This window comes from Acanthisitta chloris, unplaced genomic scaffold, assembly GCF_000695815.1.
Source record: "Acanthisitta chloris isolate BGI_N310 unplaced genomic scaffold, ASM69581v1 scaffold14170, whole genome shotgun sequence".
Classification (NCBI taxonomy): Eukaryota; Metazoa; Chordata; class Aves; order Passeriformes; family Acanthisittidae; genus Acanthisitta; species Acanthisitta chloris.
In genome coordinates, this window is record NW_008652315.1 from 50,351 (window position 1) to 67,837 (window position 17,487).

At 39.4% G+C, this 17,487-nt stretch overlaps 1 protein-coding gene across 1 annotated transcript in view; it reads right to left on the reverse strand.

Moving 5' to 3' along the window:
- Window positions 1–17,487, reverse strand: part of PTPN14 (protein tyrosine phosphatase, non-receptor type 14) — a 40,023-nt gene that overhangs the window by 16,486 nt on the left and 6,050 nt on the right. Inside the window, exons 4-11 of the mRNA XM_009076932.1 lie at window positions 15,703–15,773; window positions 14,142–14,229; window positions 11,689–11,777; window positions 9,951–10,038; window positions 9,176–9,258; window positions 6,820–6,877; window positions 3,497–3,572; window positions 347–1,830 (exon numbers count right to left, since the gene is read on the reverse strand). Of these exons, the coding sequence (XP_009075180.1) occupies window positions 347–1,830; window positions 3,497–3,572; window positions 6,820–6,877; window positions 9,176–9,258; window positions 9,951–10,038; window positions 11,689–11,777; window positions 14,142–14,229; window positions 15,703–15,773 (2,037 nt within the window). The remainder of the gene's footprint in view (window positions 1–346; window positions 1,831–3,496; window positions 3,573–6,819; window positions 6,878–9,175; window positions 9,259–9,950; window positions 10,039–11,688; window positions 11,778–14,141; window positions 14,230–15,702; window positions 15,774–17,487) is intronic.

The window sequence follows — 17,487 nt, forward strand, 5'->3', positions numbered from 1 at the left end:
ACTGGCTGCATGCCCTGCCACCCACCTCAAGCCAGCACTGCTGCCAGGGCAGCGGCATCCTCAGCTGGGTCAGATGTGGACCTGGCCAGCAGCCAAAGAGCCACAGCTGAGGAAGCAGACAAACCCAAAAGCAGTGCATAGGATCAGCCCTCTTGGTGGCCATAGAGACCCACAAAACCAAATTGTATGTGGCACTTAATATCACATTTCGCAACTTTAAGAAAATCCACAACTTCCCACCCACACGTTCCCCATGGTTTACTGACCCAACAGTCTTCTGGTATGGAAACTGACCTATGTGATTGCTAATTTCCAAGAAGCCGCAGCAACAGCGGGAGTCACTTACCCTCATCATGATTTCTCTTTCTATAATGCTGTCCTCGATAGAAAACATTTCAGACACAGGCCTTTCCTTGACTGGTTCTTTCTTGACCCTCTCCTTCACACTGGTGAGGTCAGGCTCCGAGATAGAGGGCCCAAGCGAAGACCCATTTATTGCCATTTGATCAGTTCGAGAGACACTGATGGCTTTGGAAGGCCCTGGCCTCATGGCCTTGGCCCTGGCTACAGCCACAGAAATGCTAATGTGGTCCTGCCTTAGGGCTCCATTGCTGACACTTTTACGAGGCCCAGGATACTCCGGAGGAGGTTTATTTGGTATTCTAGCCAAGGCAGCTTGCAGCTGAGCACTGTATTCCATGTTCTCATGGAGGGCTGCTATCCGTGATTCTGGGGTTTCTTCTTCCTCTTCGCTTTCACTGCTGTGTATCAGCATCGTGGCATCAGAGATTGTCTTTTTGTGATGAAACTGAGGAACCGGCTGAACTTCATGCCCCATCTGAACCGACTCTTCTGGCTGCACCTGCTCCCGCAAACCTCCTCTGCGCGGCAGAGGGGCATTTAAAGTTTTTAATGCCATGGCTTCTATACCACGTACCATATTGCTGATGACCTCCAAACTGTGGCGCTTGTTCACAGCTGCATGATGCTTCACTGCCATGAGGGGCTCACTGACCTCCTGCAGCGACTGGCGGATGACTGGCGAGCTGTCCTCTTGGAAGGTTTTTACTGAGAGCTGAACTTTACGAGTGACCAGGTCGGGACTGCTGCCACTGACATACTTGTGCCGGTGGCTTGCCAGGTCCGGCGTGCTGGTGGCAGGACGTGGGCGTGGGTATGGAGGTGGGGGTCTGAAGAGATAGTTCTTTAACATGTGAGTGGTGTTGTAACTCTGGCTGCTCTGCAGCTGCATGTTAGCCAGTTCAGGGGTGCTGACGGTGTGGGATATGGCACTGGCTGCTGTCGTATTTTGAGCAGCATTATTAGGGTTTATTTGGTCAGATGGGGTGACAGGCTTGTTATAGCCACCACCCTGGGGCCTGTACGTAATTGTGTAAGGATGTCTCTCTCGAATCTCAGGCTGACTGTAAACTAGGTCTTCTGGCTGGTTATAAGCATGTGTGTTTCCAATATTGAGATTCCTTAAAGACTGGCTTTGGCTATCCATCTGGATCACCCCTCTCTTCATTTGCCTCATGACAGTTTCATAATCTGGAGTTGGCCGGTAAGATGGTACTATGATTGCACTATGTCTGTGGCTGGGAATATAGTCTGCTCTCATGATGTCACTTCCAGGGATGCTCAGATTTGAGGACATTGGAGATGCCTGGATGAAGTTCTGTGAGCGATTGAGGGAGTTCATGCTGTGGGCACTGCATACACTCCCATTGGGTCCATTACCATTCAAGTAGCTGAAGTCCATTGGACACCTATCCAAACTGGTCTGAGACCTACAGTAGAAAGTTTCTTCATTTCCATGGAAAATGCTATCTGTGTACAGGAGAGACAGAAATTCTGACAGTGTTAACATCCAAGGACTCATTCAATGTTAACAAAACTTCAAATGCAGTCTGCACCAGTGAATACAGAGGCAGCTTAGTGTACAAGTGGAGGGAACTTTTGGTCATGGGAGCATCCCTGAGTCATTGAAATAGAACTAAAAACAAAGGTACTCATGTAAACACTCCCAACAGTTAGGAAAATATGGTAGATCAGATCCTTGTGGGAGACATGAAAGGGAAGAGAGGAAGTATTTTGCCTGAGGTGACAAGAAAGAACAAAGGAGCACCTCCTCCATCAGCATCCTGGAAAGGTTCACTGCTGCTGACACCTTAGAAATCAAGTTGTGCTAGCATATGGTTATCCTAAAAGTTCTCTTGTGTTTTCTTTTGATACACTGCTGCCTGTGACTCAAAGCAGCAAAAATTGTGCAACTAGAAATCCTACTTCAGACCAATCAACAGTTTTGGCGATCTGAAGTATAACACAGTAGGGTGATCAAGGTTGACGGGAATAAAAAAAAAAGAAAAAACCTCACAACAGCAACAAAATCTAAATCAACCTACAGATGCACTAAAGAATATTAAGCACTTCAAGCAAAGCATATTTGAGAGGAAATTAAGACAGTAAAGATCATGTCCCGGATCACAACTTTACTGCGCTGCCAGACTGTCAGTACAGAAAATCTCATAAAAAAAGAGTAACGGCTCCAAAAACTCTGAAATCAGCTAATGTTTTGACAATACAGAGAAGTCTGCAGTAAAACTAAGAGAACTTTACAATTCTTTCAAAATTGAGAATATCCTTCAGAGCCTCACCTTCACAGGAAAACAGTAGTAGCTGCTAAGTCTACTCTATGCAAGGAACTATACTGAATGGCTCATTTCAAAACTTACCAAATTCTACCTTAAAATCAGTCAGACCACCAAAACTACAAAATGCTATCAAGTATGACTGAAAGCTTCTCTGCTGGTGAGAGCACTTCAACTGTATCTCTCATGAATGGCAAAGAATGCAAGCCTAACAGAGCTAGCTATATGTATTCCAAAAGGTGGGGTGGGGTTAAGGGTGTGAGACTTAAGGTGTTCAGGAGTTGGGCTCAGTTCCCAGCCTTGATCAGAGTAACCTGGTACAACCTCTTACAGAATTTATTCGTCAAACATGAGAGCAAAAATAGTTAACCCCCCTTACATCCATAAAGCAAAATAATGCAGGCAGATGTTGGTGAAAAATCGGCAGAAAGAATTATCTAAAGATACAGGTTCATGAGCAGGACTCTATGATTTCTCCTACAGTAAAAGGTATTTGCTGTCTCCTTTTCCCCTCACTCAGTTTCTCTCGCTGTTCCAGCTGGCACTGCCTTTGAGTACAGCCATCATACTTCCTTTAGGAATTATTTTTTCAGCTCACTGAACTGGAGTACCAAGTTTAAGGTCCATATAATCATGCACAGATATTTTAGAGAAATTTGAAAATCTAAACTGGACTTAAAAGAGACTCTTACTGCAACGTTAACTATAAAACTGCTAGTGCTCCTGCAACAGCAGCTCCCATTTGATCATGATGGCATTAGAAACGTAGACATAAGGGTTAGGAGTTTCTTTGCATACACATAAAATTGAAGCCCATTAAAGGAAAAAAAATATGCTGTAAGTACCTTGTGAATTATGTGTTTCAGTGTAGTGTTCTCCACACTGGACATGCATAGGAGGCAGTATAAAAGGATGTCTTGGCTGAAATAAAAGCATAAGAAAAAAAAAGGCATTAGAACTTCATTTGCTACAATTTTTGCAGCTGAAACAGGAAAAATGGTTCTATGCCCTATTCACTGAATACTGCTCTTTCTTACCCAGCCAACGACACGTGGCTTGGCAGCTCTTTGTAGAAGAGAGAATAACTTCTTGTAAATTGTTTGCTAAATTTTGTTACAGAGCCCAAAGCTGACCAGTTAAGACTCCTTTAAGCTCACCCACTTCAGAAAACAACATCCAGACTTCCAGCTCTCTTAAAACTTTTCAAACATTTATTAAAAGCCCTTGGCCTAGAAGAATTAAACCCAAACAAAACAGGCACCTAATCACTACAAAAGCAGAGGATGGAACAAATTCAAGAAGAACAAGCAATAGGAGCACACATGGACTTATAATAACTCTGCAAATTACACGAACATTGGATTCTCCAGATAATGAATTGGAGATTTCCTCCAATAATCTGCACTGGAGCAAGCTTTTTAACACAAATTTCAGGGGGGACAATTCAGAATTAAATCAGCAGGATCATTTGGAGAAGAATAAATCACAGCTGATACCATATTCACCAGCTTCGTCCATTGGTGTGCTTTGCAATTGCATTTTGCCATCTGCACTGCAATGTCCTGTCTGGTGTCACTGAGCAAAGTTGATGAAAACATACTTCAATACATGAAGTAAACAGAAAGAGGATGAAGACACTCCTGTCTCATGAATGTATCTTCCTTAACAGCAGGATAAAGTCTTTTCATCCAGGCTGATTCAAGTAGCTCAAAATATTAAGGAATACTGTGGATGCCCAAGGCAAAAAGAAGCACCAAATAACCTACCAAATGAGCACCATGCAATTTTTCTAGTGAAGAGAGGATGGTAAAGGGGTTAAGTTTACATTTTCTATGTAAAGTGTGAGAAAGAACAAGATTCAAAGAAACTGAGCTCACTTATGAGTTTTGCATACAAAATGCCTGTGTTAGGCCAGAGCTGGAAAATGATAATAGATATTTCTGTCACAGCAATTACTTCCAAGGCTATAAAACCCTAATCTTGCTGAACAATCTGGGCCAAGGAGCTTGCTGCTGACAACCTGGGCAGCAGAGCTGAGCCTGGAACTAACGAAGATGTTGGAAAGCCTAGCAAATGGAGGGCAGAGGAAAAGGGCAAGGAAAGAGAAGTGACTTCTACTGGGAATGTATACATCTGGAGCAGCTGTCTTTGTGATAGATATTATGAAAGGTATCTGCAAGAAAATGTTTTTGAAGGCCCATCTCCTCTTCTGATGGAAGAGGAGAACTCTGAGGTCTACAGAATCTCAATATCCAAATTAAGGATCACTTGGATTTTTTTAAAAAATCAGCTAATTAAACATATTATATTAAGATCTCCTACAGTAAGGGGGTGTTGCTGGAAAACCAGCATCACTGGTTGGCCTGACAGGAAAAAAAGACAGCATAAAATGAGTCTAAATTTGTAGTTAATAAAATACAGGTTCACCATGATGCCAAAACCATATTAAAGGTCTTAATCCGAAAGCAGTGACAATGATCTTTAGTGAAGTGGCAGAGTTTTACTCCAAAGATTCAACTTCACTTCCCATTTCTGCCTACTGATTTACTGCCATACAAGACAAATTAATAGGTAGGTGTAGGAAGGCATGTACCGTGTAGACAACAGGCAGGAGGGCTATTTTCCCTCCCAAAGAGAACTGTTGCAACAAGTTAAGAGAACAATTGTGGAAAAGGCAGTTAAAAGTTCACTGTGAGCAGTCAGCAGCCCAGTTCACTTTTTGATTGATGAGCATGAGTTCCTGCTCTTGTTCTTCATGAGACTTTGGGGTTTTTTTAGCTGTCTGCACGCTTATGTTCAAAACATAGAGGCAGCAGGATTTGTTTTTCCTTTGAAAAAGCACATTTCCATTTTTCATACATAATATAGAAGGCAGCTCTCTTTTTTGCCTTGTGGTATATCTGAGGCCATAGCATACGAGTGCAAAACACAGTTCATTTCTTCATCTTCAGTTTTTCATAGCCACTTCCAGTGATCAAACACTAGTAGATACCAAAAATACAGTAAATATGCCTCAGAGAATGTAATACACAGTCTGTGTATCACATGATGGCCTCTTAGAAACATACTAAGAATGGAAGGACAAAGAAATCTGGAGGCAGCTACAACAGCTTTCCAGCCAGTGGCTGGGAAACACAGAATGCAACTTTTAAATCTAATGAATCATGTGTATGCACACAGGAAAACGTGCTGAAAGCTGCAAATAGAAAGCTATCCTAATATCAGTACCCACTTAAGCTTAATTTTGGAATATTTTCACAAGCTATAACTTCATCGTGGGGATACATCAAGAAAACAGTTCTGCACACGAGTTTTCTGCCGTGCAGTGATGGAGTTTACACTCTGGAAAGGTCTACAAAGCAGGTTTAACCTATATCACACATGAAAACTGGTAACCTGCATAAAAATAATACAGTCCTCTATCTAAGTAACCAACAGTGCTGCTGTTACAGTAACTCAGAATCTGTTAAATAAAAATAAGAAATATTGACATACTAGATGTAAAGTTTAATCAAAAAAATTATCCTTGGGGCTGACTTAGAAAAAAGACACTCCCACATGTGGGTATTTTTGGTAAACGTTTCAGGAAAATATTACCCAGTTTTGTTGATAGCTTTTTTGGAGATTACTTAAATGGAAAATAAACAATGTAAGAAAAATTCTGAATCTCAATCCTTATTGATGATAATAATTTAACTTAAATTAACAGTAACTTCATACAGAAAATAGGCCCTTAACCTAAGATGCTGGTAAATTTTAAGTAGTCTTTATACAAAAACATGAGGAATGGAAGAAATGTGAAATGGAACATTATGCAATGACTAGGTTTTGATGACTATACAGCACAAGACACTTGAAATTCTTTCCAGAGGATTATTTTCTCTACATATTGAAATAACCTCGATCCAGTAGAAAAGATGCTCAGTTTCTGCAGGGCAAATAAAAATGAAATGCCTTGAAGGCTGTAATTTTTAATACTCAGTGGTGATATTATCCAGTTAAACTAATCAACCTGGGCAGCCACACCCTTGAAACTCATTCCAATCATATTGCCTACAAGAAATGAGTTAATGCACTTATTTGAAATTTAGAACAGTTTTCCTTACGCAATGCCTCATGCCTTTAGAACTGGTATAGACATTCTGAAAGACCTTACTGTGACACATACCAAAGATGACCTACTCCAGGTGGGTCGTCGTCGGATAGGGGGAGGAGAACTTGATTGTCTGTGGAAGAAAAGGATAAATACTAGAAATATGAAATATTTCAATTCTGAGTCAAGAATGAATGGGAAAAACAAGACATGAAGAATCTGTAAGTATTGCTCATTAATGAGATTTTTAGAAATATGAATAAATGAAAATAATTCAGGTTCTTTTCTAAATACAGGAAGTATTCCAGTTCCAAACTATACATGCCTTCTGTTCATTAACCTTGGAACCACAAGAAAGAAAAATTCTGGTTTAAAAATGAGTCAAACAAGTCTCTTAAGCAATAAAAACTGACATGGCACACAGGCACAGTTTCAGGTGACTTAAGGTGAACATTAAAACAATGACAATTTTATGAAATTCTTAGCAAGCACTCCAAAGCAATGCACACAGATCAGGAGAAAAAGAAAAAGCAACTGGTTAGACAACACTAACAGAGCTACGTACAATGTTAGAGTAGCCAGGTGCAGTGGAAGGAACAAGGAGTGTAGGAGGAAAAAAAATATGAGGAAGGGAAAGAAACAGGTTGAAGGAGGTAGAAATATAGTGCTTACGTGAAGAGAGGAAAGGTGGAATTTGTCCTCTTACAGTTTCTGATCTGGTGAATGATGTTATGTGTGATTAGAGGAAAGGCACACAGGAAAACAAACAACTATCATTTTAACACAGAGGGCAGGAAAATTATTTGGCTAGAAAACACACATTGGCATATGCTGTTATCAATATCTGCGGCTCTATAACACGGAAGCTAATGCCACATGAGACTGTGGTAAGGAGAGCAGTTCTAATGGCAAAAATATTTAAACTCTAGTTATTTCTCTCAGTGACCTCATGCCATTCCCTGTCTTTATTAGTCCAAACAATTGTGAGTTGTATATGAAGCTGCTATGTACTCCCAGTTCATGGTACCCACATACTTATGGCTCAGTGTTTAGAGAGAAACGTGATCAAAAGCTATTGCTTCTGCAGCCTGGATTATGAATGGTAACAGAGTAGTTCTCTCTGTTGACCCCAATATACAGCTTCAAAGGGGAAATATTCTGAGATGACAGACAATGAGATTTTGCTTTCTTTTTGACTGTCACAGAGAAGATAACCACGAGCTTCCTTTGAATTTAATCCCTCTCGTTCCATTAAAATTGAATTTAGTATTGGGACTACTGAAATACATTATATGCTTCTAAGAAACATCTTTTCTGGTCTTCCACTCACCTCCCAAGAGCTGTGAGCACATTGTGAAATCTAATCAACATCTCTTTTCTGTAAGTGAAAAGATCACTCTAAGCAGTTCACCTCAGTGGACTCTCCATAGCTGTAACTCACCATATGTTAATATAATGTGTGCACACATAGTATTAGAAAGCTAGACCTTACAATCTTCCCTTCATCATTTTGGCTTTATTTTCCAACAGATGGCATTACCCAGCCAAACAGATGGGATGTCCAGCTCTAACTAGAGTTGTTCCTAGAGACAGGACTTCTTCATATCTCTTCAGTTAACTAGATGATAAAGTTCCACAAGAATTTAATGTTCTCTGCTATACACACCCAGCACCTCACAAAAATTTCTCAAAACTCTAACCTTTTGAAAGATAAATTTATCTCAATCTAAAAAATGCTGTGTGTTGGTGTAAATGAAATATCTTAGCTAACAAACAGACTTTTGACTTGTAACTAAAGCCTAATTAATTCCTCCTTCAGTTAGAATGTATCCACCTGTGTGAGAGGACTAGCTCAAGCCCAGTTCCTACGAAAAGTACTCAAAGCAGAGCCTAAAGGAGACTTCAGCTTCAGATTTACAATATCTGCTGCATTGTGCTAGTGCTGCTATGCAGATTAATGCACCCAGGTGTCCTCCCTCATTTGGCATGTGTAAGAGGCAGATAAATTATACTGCCCAAATTAGAAGATGACAACCTGTGCTTTCCACCACTCTTAGCTGCTAGATGGGTAGTGCATCTGCTGCTGCAACTCATATTTTGACATGATAACATATGTCACCTTTCACTCCAGTTTTTACTGATACTCTGTGTTATGAATGGCAGAGACCAAGGGATTCAGTACAACTCTGTAGGATTTGGCTGCTTGGGGAGCATCAAGCCTCACGGGGCTCAGAATGAAATTTTATTCTCAATCATCTGTTCTTGCTGTTGGTTAAAACAAAATAAGAAAAAATAAAGGGGGAAAAGGGAAAAGAATAACTGACACAAGTAACTAGGAAAAAAAAATAATCAAACAAAACCAGACATGCCAAAACTCAGAGCAATTCCAAAGCAGGGTGTCAGAAGACACCTATGAAGAATGAATACTCACTCTGTGCAGATTTTGTTCTGCTTGTAAAACTTGTGTCTTGATGCAAACAGACGTGAAATATATTTGGCATTTTCAAGATCATCCTTTAAACACAAGAAAAAAATAGGGAGAAATACATTGTTTATTTTGCTATCCTTACCAAGAAGTGACAAAGAAGAGTTTTAAAAATCCAATTGCAGTAACACTTGGTAAGGTCCACCATGTACAGAATCTGGCTGCCATGAACAGGTCTAGTGCACTCAAGAGTATTCAAGGCATTGAATTACTGAAATACATTGGCGTGCCTTTACTTGCTGACACTTTGCTGCTAAGTCATAGTAGGAGGGACAACAACAAAAAAATGGCTCAAGCTTGCCGGTCCAGTTCCTATACTGGCCTCGGTTCAGAGAAATGTGGAGTGGTTTTAAATAGCACAGAACAGCACCACAGCCCTCTGAGTTCCAGTATGTGCACACATGGTAACTTCTGCCCAGTTTCTACAACCGCTTATGCTGCTGTATTTATGCCAGCATGAAAGAGAGAGGCACTGTGAATGTTTCGTCCAACAAACACTTCAGTTTTTTGCAGGCTTCCCAGCATAGTATACTTTGGTATGCTTGGAAGAGAACACATATTGATACCTAAATAAAGTTAATTTCACTCTCTGCATAAAGTAAGATGTGAACTGTGAGGGGGGTGGTGTTATGCAAGTAGTCCCTTTGGGAAACTGGAATTTTAAAGGTTTATTTTAATACACATAGTTTTCTTGATGACACTGATCAGATCTTTTGCTTACTGTGTGAAAGAGCACATTCTCTTCTTTGCTGATCAACTCAAGAACAATCGAAGACTTGTTATGAGCTATATTCCCAATGTCATTCCACCTGCAGAGTAAAAAAATGCAGTAGAGTTTGCCAACACATACATTCAAACTTTTCACAAAGACATTAAGAACCCATTATTTAACATCGGTCTTGTTTTATGGGAAAGCTTTTCAGTAGGTGTTTGGTGAAGAAACATGGTCAGGAAAATAAAGAAGTCAAGCTCTGATTAAAGGAGAAAAGATATTCAGCTCTTAACCCAAGGCAGGAGAGTTAAAAGCTCTCTTTTAAAAGCACCAATTTGAAGACTCATAATAGCTGACACGTTGAAAATACGTTAATGATAAACATTTTACTGAACTGTGGCATTTTTGAACTGATTGATTGCAGCCATGTGGAATAGAATTATATTTTTTCAAGTGTCATTCCTCTCCAAATGCTGTTTCCGACTTTCATCCATTGCCAATTCTTGCTAAAGAAGGTTAAGTTGACAACATGGTTATGTAGGCTATGCATACCACGTTAATACTCTGGTTTTATGTTTGCAATCTTTTTTTTTTCCCCAAGTAATTGTCAGGTTGCCCAAGATCAGAGTTATAATCTTCTTACAAATAGCTGACAGACATTTGCGTACATTGCATGCAATCCACGGGGACGGAAAGGACTTGTTTGTTCTGTTTGCAGCACACATTCCTCTTCATGTCATGGCAGGATGCTTGAAGTGCTATTTCCAAAGTATAAGGATCCCAGCACCAACTATTATTTCTATGTGTAAAGAAACTTCTTGGTTTTGTCACCTGACCCAGTTAAAGGACTGTCTGATTTCTTCTCAAAATTAAACATGAAAAACATCAGCTATGTGGAAAAGGGAGCCCTAACATAAGGGATGTTAAAAATAAGCTGACCACTGAAAAGCTTTTTAAGGCAAAAAAAATTACCCAGCATTCCAGCTTAAATTTGATATAAGCCTTAGATACTGACTGAAAATCAGTGTACCTTGAAAAACACAATTATTTTGGTTGCAATAAATTCATACTCTAATAACAGGGCCTAGTAAAAAATCTACTTCAAGTTAACAGCAACAGTAACCAAAATACCCACCAGAACAGTAGCAAAGAAGAACAAGTGAAACTTTATCCTTCCCTGAATAATGGAGATTTCTAGCAACATTTTTACACAGAACAAACTTTGACAACAAGTAACAAAATCCACCAAAGAGAGTTAATCAAAAGGCTTAAGTGATTCCTAATAACCAAAATAAACTGCAGAAGAAACAAGCAAGTGACAGAATCAGGATTTTCAAAATTACAGAATGAGAAAGTTCAACTTTTTTTTAGTGGGGCACCTAAATATGATTTTCAGAAACATTGAGCTCCTAGGCTGCTAACCGTAAGGTTTAACAGATTTGCATTCAGAAGCATCAAAGACACAGACAAAAGCAAGAAAAGAAAAGGGATCAAAGCCTTCTAAGTAGAACAAGATACATGACAGACAAGTACATCTTTCTTGCCATAAAACCTATTCAAAGACATCAGAAGTTATTCTTTATCTCATCTCTTATGGCCAAGAGGCCAATGCTGAAAACAGTGAGGTGACTACTCCTTAGTTAGAGGATTGGCACTGCTGAAGTCACATATGCAAGTATGGAAAAAATCCCACACACAGACCTCTGGAAAGAAACTCACTTTAAATACAGCAGACCCTTGCTTTTACCTATAAATCACAGTTGTCCTTCCAATTCTGTTTTTTGTGAAGACTCCCATGAAGAAAATACCAAGGTGTATGTCATTTCCATGATTATCCTGCACAGAAAGGATAATAAATATATAGTTTAACAAAGAAACTGGTCAATATATGTATAGGAATGAATGCTGAACTAGCAAAGAGAAGCCCTTCTTCAGCATGAATGCAGGACTAACCCATGACTAACCTATATTTTTCTGCTCTATTGGACTCTGATTTTCATTATTTCAAAGCAGTTAGCACTTAAGTGGATTCACTCTGTAGATCAGTGAGAACAGATGAAGGCTAAATAATCTCAAGATTCTCTTTTATCAAACACCATGTAGCCCTGGCATTCGTTGTATAATACTCCACATTGCCTATCATTGTGATTATAGCTATCTAGAGCCCATATGATTACCAAAAGCAAGAGTCCTCTCTCAGATTCATAGTATTTGTCTAGTTATCTGTTAAAACATGTAGAGATTTCAGAACACCACACCTGCAGATGGAATCCCTCAAAAAGCTCAACCCTTCATGCTTAAGCGTGGCATGTCACCCAAAAAAGTACTTGTATCTCTGTACAGATATGTCCTCCATTGATTTTCAGTTGTTGGTTTAAATACTCAAATGCACACACCACAGAGTCCACTGTTCTTGCATTGTTTTTAAGAAGTCCTGTTGGTTTTGCACCTACCCATGTCTCCTGTTTCATTTTGCAATTAGTTTTCTTAAAAACACTTTTGCTACAAAAGCTTAATACTGTTGACAAAGAGGTTTTTCTACATTTATCAACAAAACCAGCTCCTCCTCAGCTACATATAGAGTAAATGATTCAGACTTTTAAGTGGTAAATAGAAAACATGCTAACACAAAGAGTGTGGTTATGAAGAATTGCTAGAGGAAAGGATATGAGAGAAGTTAATGCACTATGCATGAGCACATTGTAGAAACCAAGAGGTGCCCCTGCATTTTAAGAGATCAGATTAGAACTGTTCTTCTGGCCTTGCTGCACTTGGTCCTCAGAAAGCAACAATAGAGTATCTATGCCTGTTTTTAACTACTAAGTGCTAGGCCTTCTGCAAACAAATGATGGATGCCAATTTTGCATTGACTTTGCGCTGCATCTGCCAGATTCTTCCACAGTTCTGCGCACAATCTTCAGTTTATTCTGATTAGAGGACTACACATTCTTCTGCCTTGTGCAAGAGGCAGCTTTAGAAAGCAAAAAGATTAGGAAGATGCTGGCAAAAATGTATATGTACACCTACATATACATATATATGTTCATATGTGTATACACACAAATGCCTATATAGAAAAAAAATGTATTTCTAATAGGGTTTTCTAACAGGTGAAAACGGGGAATATTTCATTTTTCCCTTGGAATGCAGTTCTGTTTGTCTCCAAGGCCATCACACTGCTCTTTGACACAAGACTAACACTCCTGCAATTTTGCAGAGCACCCAGTCCACTGTTCATACTTAGCATACTGACATGCAATAATTTCTACTGACATTTGCAATGCAGAAATCTTTCATAGTGGTGTGCAGCATTATTCCAAATTAATTTGAGGAAAGTATTGATTTCATTAATTGGTGATAAACATTCCATAATTTTTGTTGTTGGTAGAAGGTTTTTGGCCATTACAGCTCCTCACATTCAGGCCACTTCTGAGATTGGCTTCAAAGGATCAATTTTGACTTCAGCAGAATGGGTTTTTTTTGTTTTGTGTGTGTTTTTAAAACTCCTGTGTTTCTTTTTTAACTCCAAATTATCTTTAACTAGTAAAAAAAACCACTTGCAGTCCACTACTTATGGTGGCTGGTTTAGTTTCCAAAGAGAAATGGGTCATGTGGGAACAGCATTTTTCAGTTTCTCAGCACAACTTTATCATGGCATACATGCTCCATAAGGCCAGACATCCAGACTATCCATGGCAGAAAGAAGCCTATAGTAAAGGGCAAATGACTACGAATATAAAATAATCCTTGAAATTCCCCCTTAATTATAAATTTGTGGAGGACCTGTGTGCACATGTAAGATTCTAAGGTAAGGTGAAGCTAATGCTTGGTAAGTAATACTTAGAAAGACACAAAAAGGTCTCATTTTCCTGTCCTGTTCAAGAAGACTAGAGCTGAGGTTCATTTGCCCCAGACACTCTTCCACAGCACTCAAAAGAGAAGCAAGAAGCATCTGTTTCCCAAGTGAGCAACCTGTTCTATGCCAAGGATTTTCATGGAAGAGAAGTAACATGACATGCCTAAGAAGAAACCCTCATGCTGTAATGTCCATTCAAACTACCAGAAGTCATTTCACCCTTGGGAACAGTGAAACAAGTCCTGTCTCTTTTGGACAAACATGACTTGCACACATTTTAAAGGTTGATGCAGACTTCTGCACTGTTTGATTCAGGGGTTGCTTTATAATATACACCAACATACCTTCACAGGGAAAATTTCCTGTCCAAACCCATCTAGACGTTCCACTTCATTGATGTACATTAGCTCAGCCTCTGCTGCTGTAATGCCACTGCAAATAGAATAACAGGCAGCAAATGGTTCACTATTACATGCACACAAAAAAATATTAGTGAAAAAATGGGAGTTTCACAAACCACTTGAGCAGACACTTTGGAGATGCTGCCTAGAAACATGCAACACAGTTAACTTTCAACAGTGGGATGATAATTAGAAAGCAGGGGAATTTTACTCAATGTCACTAAGGTAACGTACAAAGTACAGTTCAAATTACAGGAGGAAGAAACTGAACTGATCACATTATTCAGTTTCTTCTGCACACATCAAATCTTTTTCCAGGCATTATTAAACCATGAGACCATTGCATCAGGTAGTGGCTAGTTTTGGATGGATGATTTGAGCCATAGGGGTTCTAATTTGTCTGAATAGTATACATGGCCGCTGAAACTTCTTAAAATGACTTAAAAGGAAAGACCTACATTTTTCAAGCTGGCTGTTCAAAAAAACACAGCACTAAATTCAAATGGTGAACGCATTCTCTTTCATAAGAGAGAACAAACCAGATTAAAACTTCTACACACGTGTCTACACATGCTCCTGTCACAGCTCAGGAATTCAGACAGATTTCAGTTCTCAGAAGCAGGTCAGAATAGATTGCAGGTTGCTCCAAAAGAAGGCCACTATTAAAGTTTCTCCTCTTTGCTCCTCCTTACCACAGCTTGCAAACAGATATATAAGAACCTAACAAATACTTGGAAGAAAGAGGGAGTGAAAGGAGGTGGAATCTGATCTACCTGCTGAAGTGAGAGGAAGTATTTGCTCTTTGTGTTGCAGAAATAGCACTAAAGAGCACAGCTGGTGGGAAATCTTTCCTTTCAAGTCTGTGAGTTAACCAAGATCACACAAGAGGCCCGTGGCAGAGACAACAGAACCAGACCTCTTCATGACTGGCTTGGAAGTATCCCTTTGGTTGCATCAAAGGCCCAGGCTTGCATTGAAACTCAGACTGAGACCATCCTTAGATTCAGAGATTGGTGTTTCTCCTTTTACAAACACTTTCTGTCTTATAATGGGGATTTCTGCATCCTTCACATAATATTCCTATTGCATATTACATATGGGCACTGCCATTCTTCCAAGAACAGCACTCTAGAGGATTGAATACCTCCACCACTCAAACACCCAAACATCAAGAAAAAAGTCTGGTCACAAAGAAGGTGTTTGTACTAAAGTACTAATGCACACACTCCTGGCTCATTAACTGGTAACACCATACTATGTCTTCTCCATGACAAATGGAGCAAATGCTTGTTTATTTGGGATTAAGTTCCTCGGCCATTTTGCATTTATAAGAGGCAGATAATCTTTTGTGATAGACTAATTAAAACACCAGTGAGACAGAGCGTAATAGTAACATGAAGACAGGCTAGTTTAACATGGCCAGGAAAGCATAGGGAGGCAGGAAAATACTAGAAGGATGATAATGCTAAAAAAAATAATCCAAACTTTAACATGTCAAGTTTACCTGTGATTTCGGTGCTCCTGAGCAACCTTTTGAGTCAGCTCCTCCAGGACAGCTTCATCCTGGGTCCAATCCTGTAAGAATATGATGTGGCATCAAAAACTAGTCATTGAATCATAGAATTTTAGGGGTTGGAATGTATCTTACAGATCATCTAGTCCCAACCACCTCCCAGATTTGCAGATCTTCTCAACAAACTCCCATGAAAATTATTTGCAATATGTTGATACACACCGTTTCTATACAGGGCTGGGGCAGCCACTACTTCCCTGAGCAACCTGTTCCAGTGTCTCACTACCCTTACAGTAAAAAGCTTATTTATAATATCTAACCTGAACTTCCCCTCCTTCAGTTTGAACCCACTACCCCTTGTCCTATCATTGCAGTTCCTAATAAAGAGTCCTTCCCCAGCTCCCTTGTAGGTCTTCTTTCAGCCAAAGAGGAGGCAAAATACAAGACAGAAATTATGACAGCAGATGTTTCAAGATTGTTTCCTGTTTATGCTTTTCCACATAGTTACAGAGGGAGAACGTATCACCAACCACATCAAAAATTCAGAGCACAGGATGCTGAAAATGTGTGAGGAGAACATAAGATTCTGATTTTTTTCTATCTTTTTTGGGAGGGTAAAATAATACTGTTAAAAATAAGGGTAATGTGCTTATTCCAAAATGGAAAAGAAAGTATAGAGCACAGATAAGGAACCTTTTCCTGGATAAAGACCGAACAAGTCCAATAACACTTGGAAATCTACAAATGAATATATACCTTTTAAAACAATCCAAAATTATTCATAGACCACAGAAAATGAATTCAAAGGTATTTTTTGTCCTGCAAGTGGTACTTCTCCATGATAAAGGGATTGAAAGTTTTGCTACCTCTTCAAATATGCAATAAAACATACTTTATGCTCTCAACACATTTCTGAGCAGAAATTTTTATCTTCTGCAAATTTAATAACATGAGGTGGAAACAATTCTGAAATAATTGGGAATAAGTTAATAAAGGAAGTCTGCTCATAAATGCAAGGCCAAAAAAAGGAAGCAGAAAAACTTTCTTGCAAAACCTCAAAGTTCATACTTTTATTTTTAAAAGCCTTAAGGCTGCATGTAATGTACTTAAATACACTGCTTCTTGCTCAATGGGGCACTCCCCTCTGATATTTGCTCTGCCACAAAAAAATGTGAAAGCAGTAATGTGCTAATGAAAAATGGCATGGTACATGCCTATGCACAGCTACACACCTGTGGGGTGTACTGTGTGCATAACTTTGTTCTTTTCACTGCTGAAGAAATGCCATTTGACACACATTGTAGCCTCACAAGATCAAACAGTACAAACTTAGCTGCCCCTCCCTCATCCACAAGCTCACTTCACTAACAAATTTATAGCAACATTCTTTTTGGAGGCTTTTTTTATGCCCAGGATTCACTCAAATACTCCCACTTGCTTCAGGACTAGTTTGTGTCTGCAGCTTTTAACAATTGTCACTGAACTTGTAGTGACATATTTACTATTATGTTCCCTCCTTCTCCTCAGAAGAGCAAATAACAAGTAGTTAAAGAAATGTCTAGAGAAATGGTTGATTTAAGAGTAGGCTTCTGAAGGCTGTAGGAAGCAGACACTTTGCTGATCTTCTTAAGCTTAGTAATTGTAGCATGGGTGAAAGTCAAGATACCAGAAAGCAAGCACATGCAAAACAGAAGAGAGCTGACCACACCACCATGGAGGCAGCTGATTCAAAAACAGAGGTTCTAAGAGATGGGCCCAAAGAGTAAACTGCTGAAC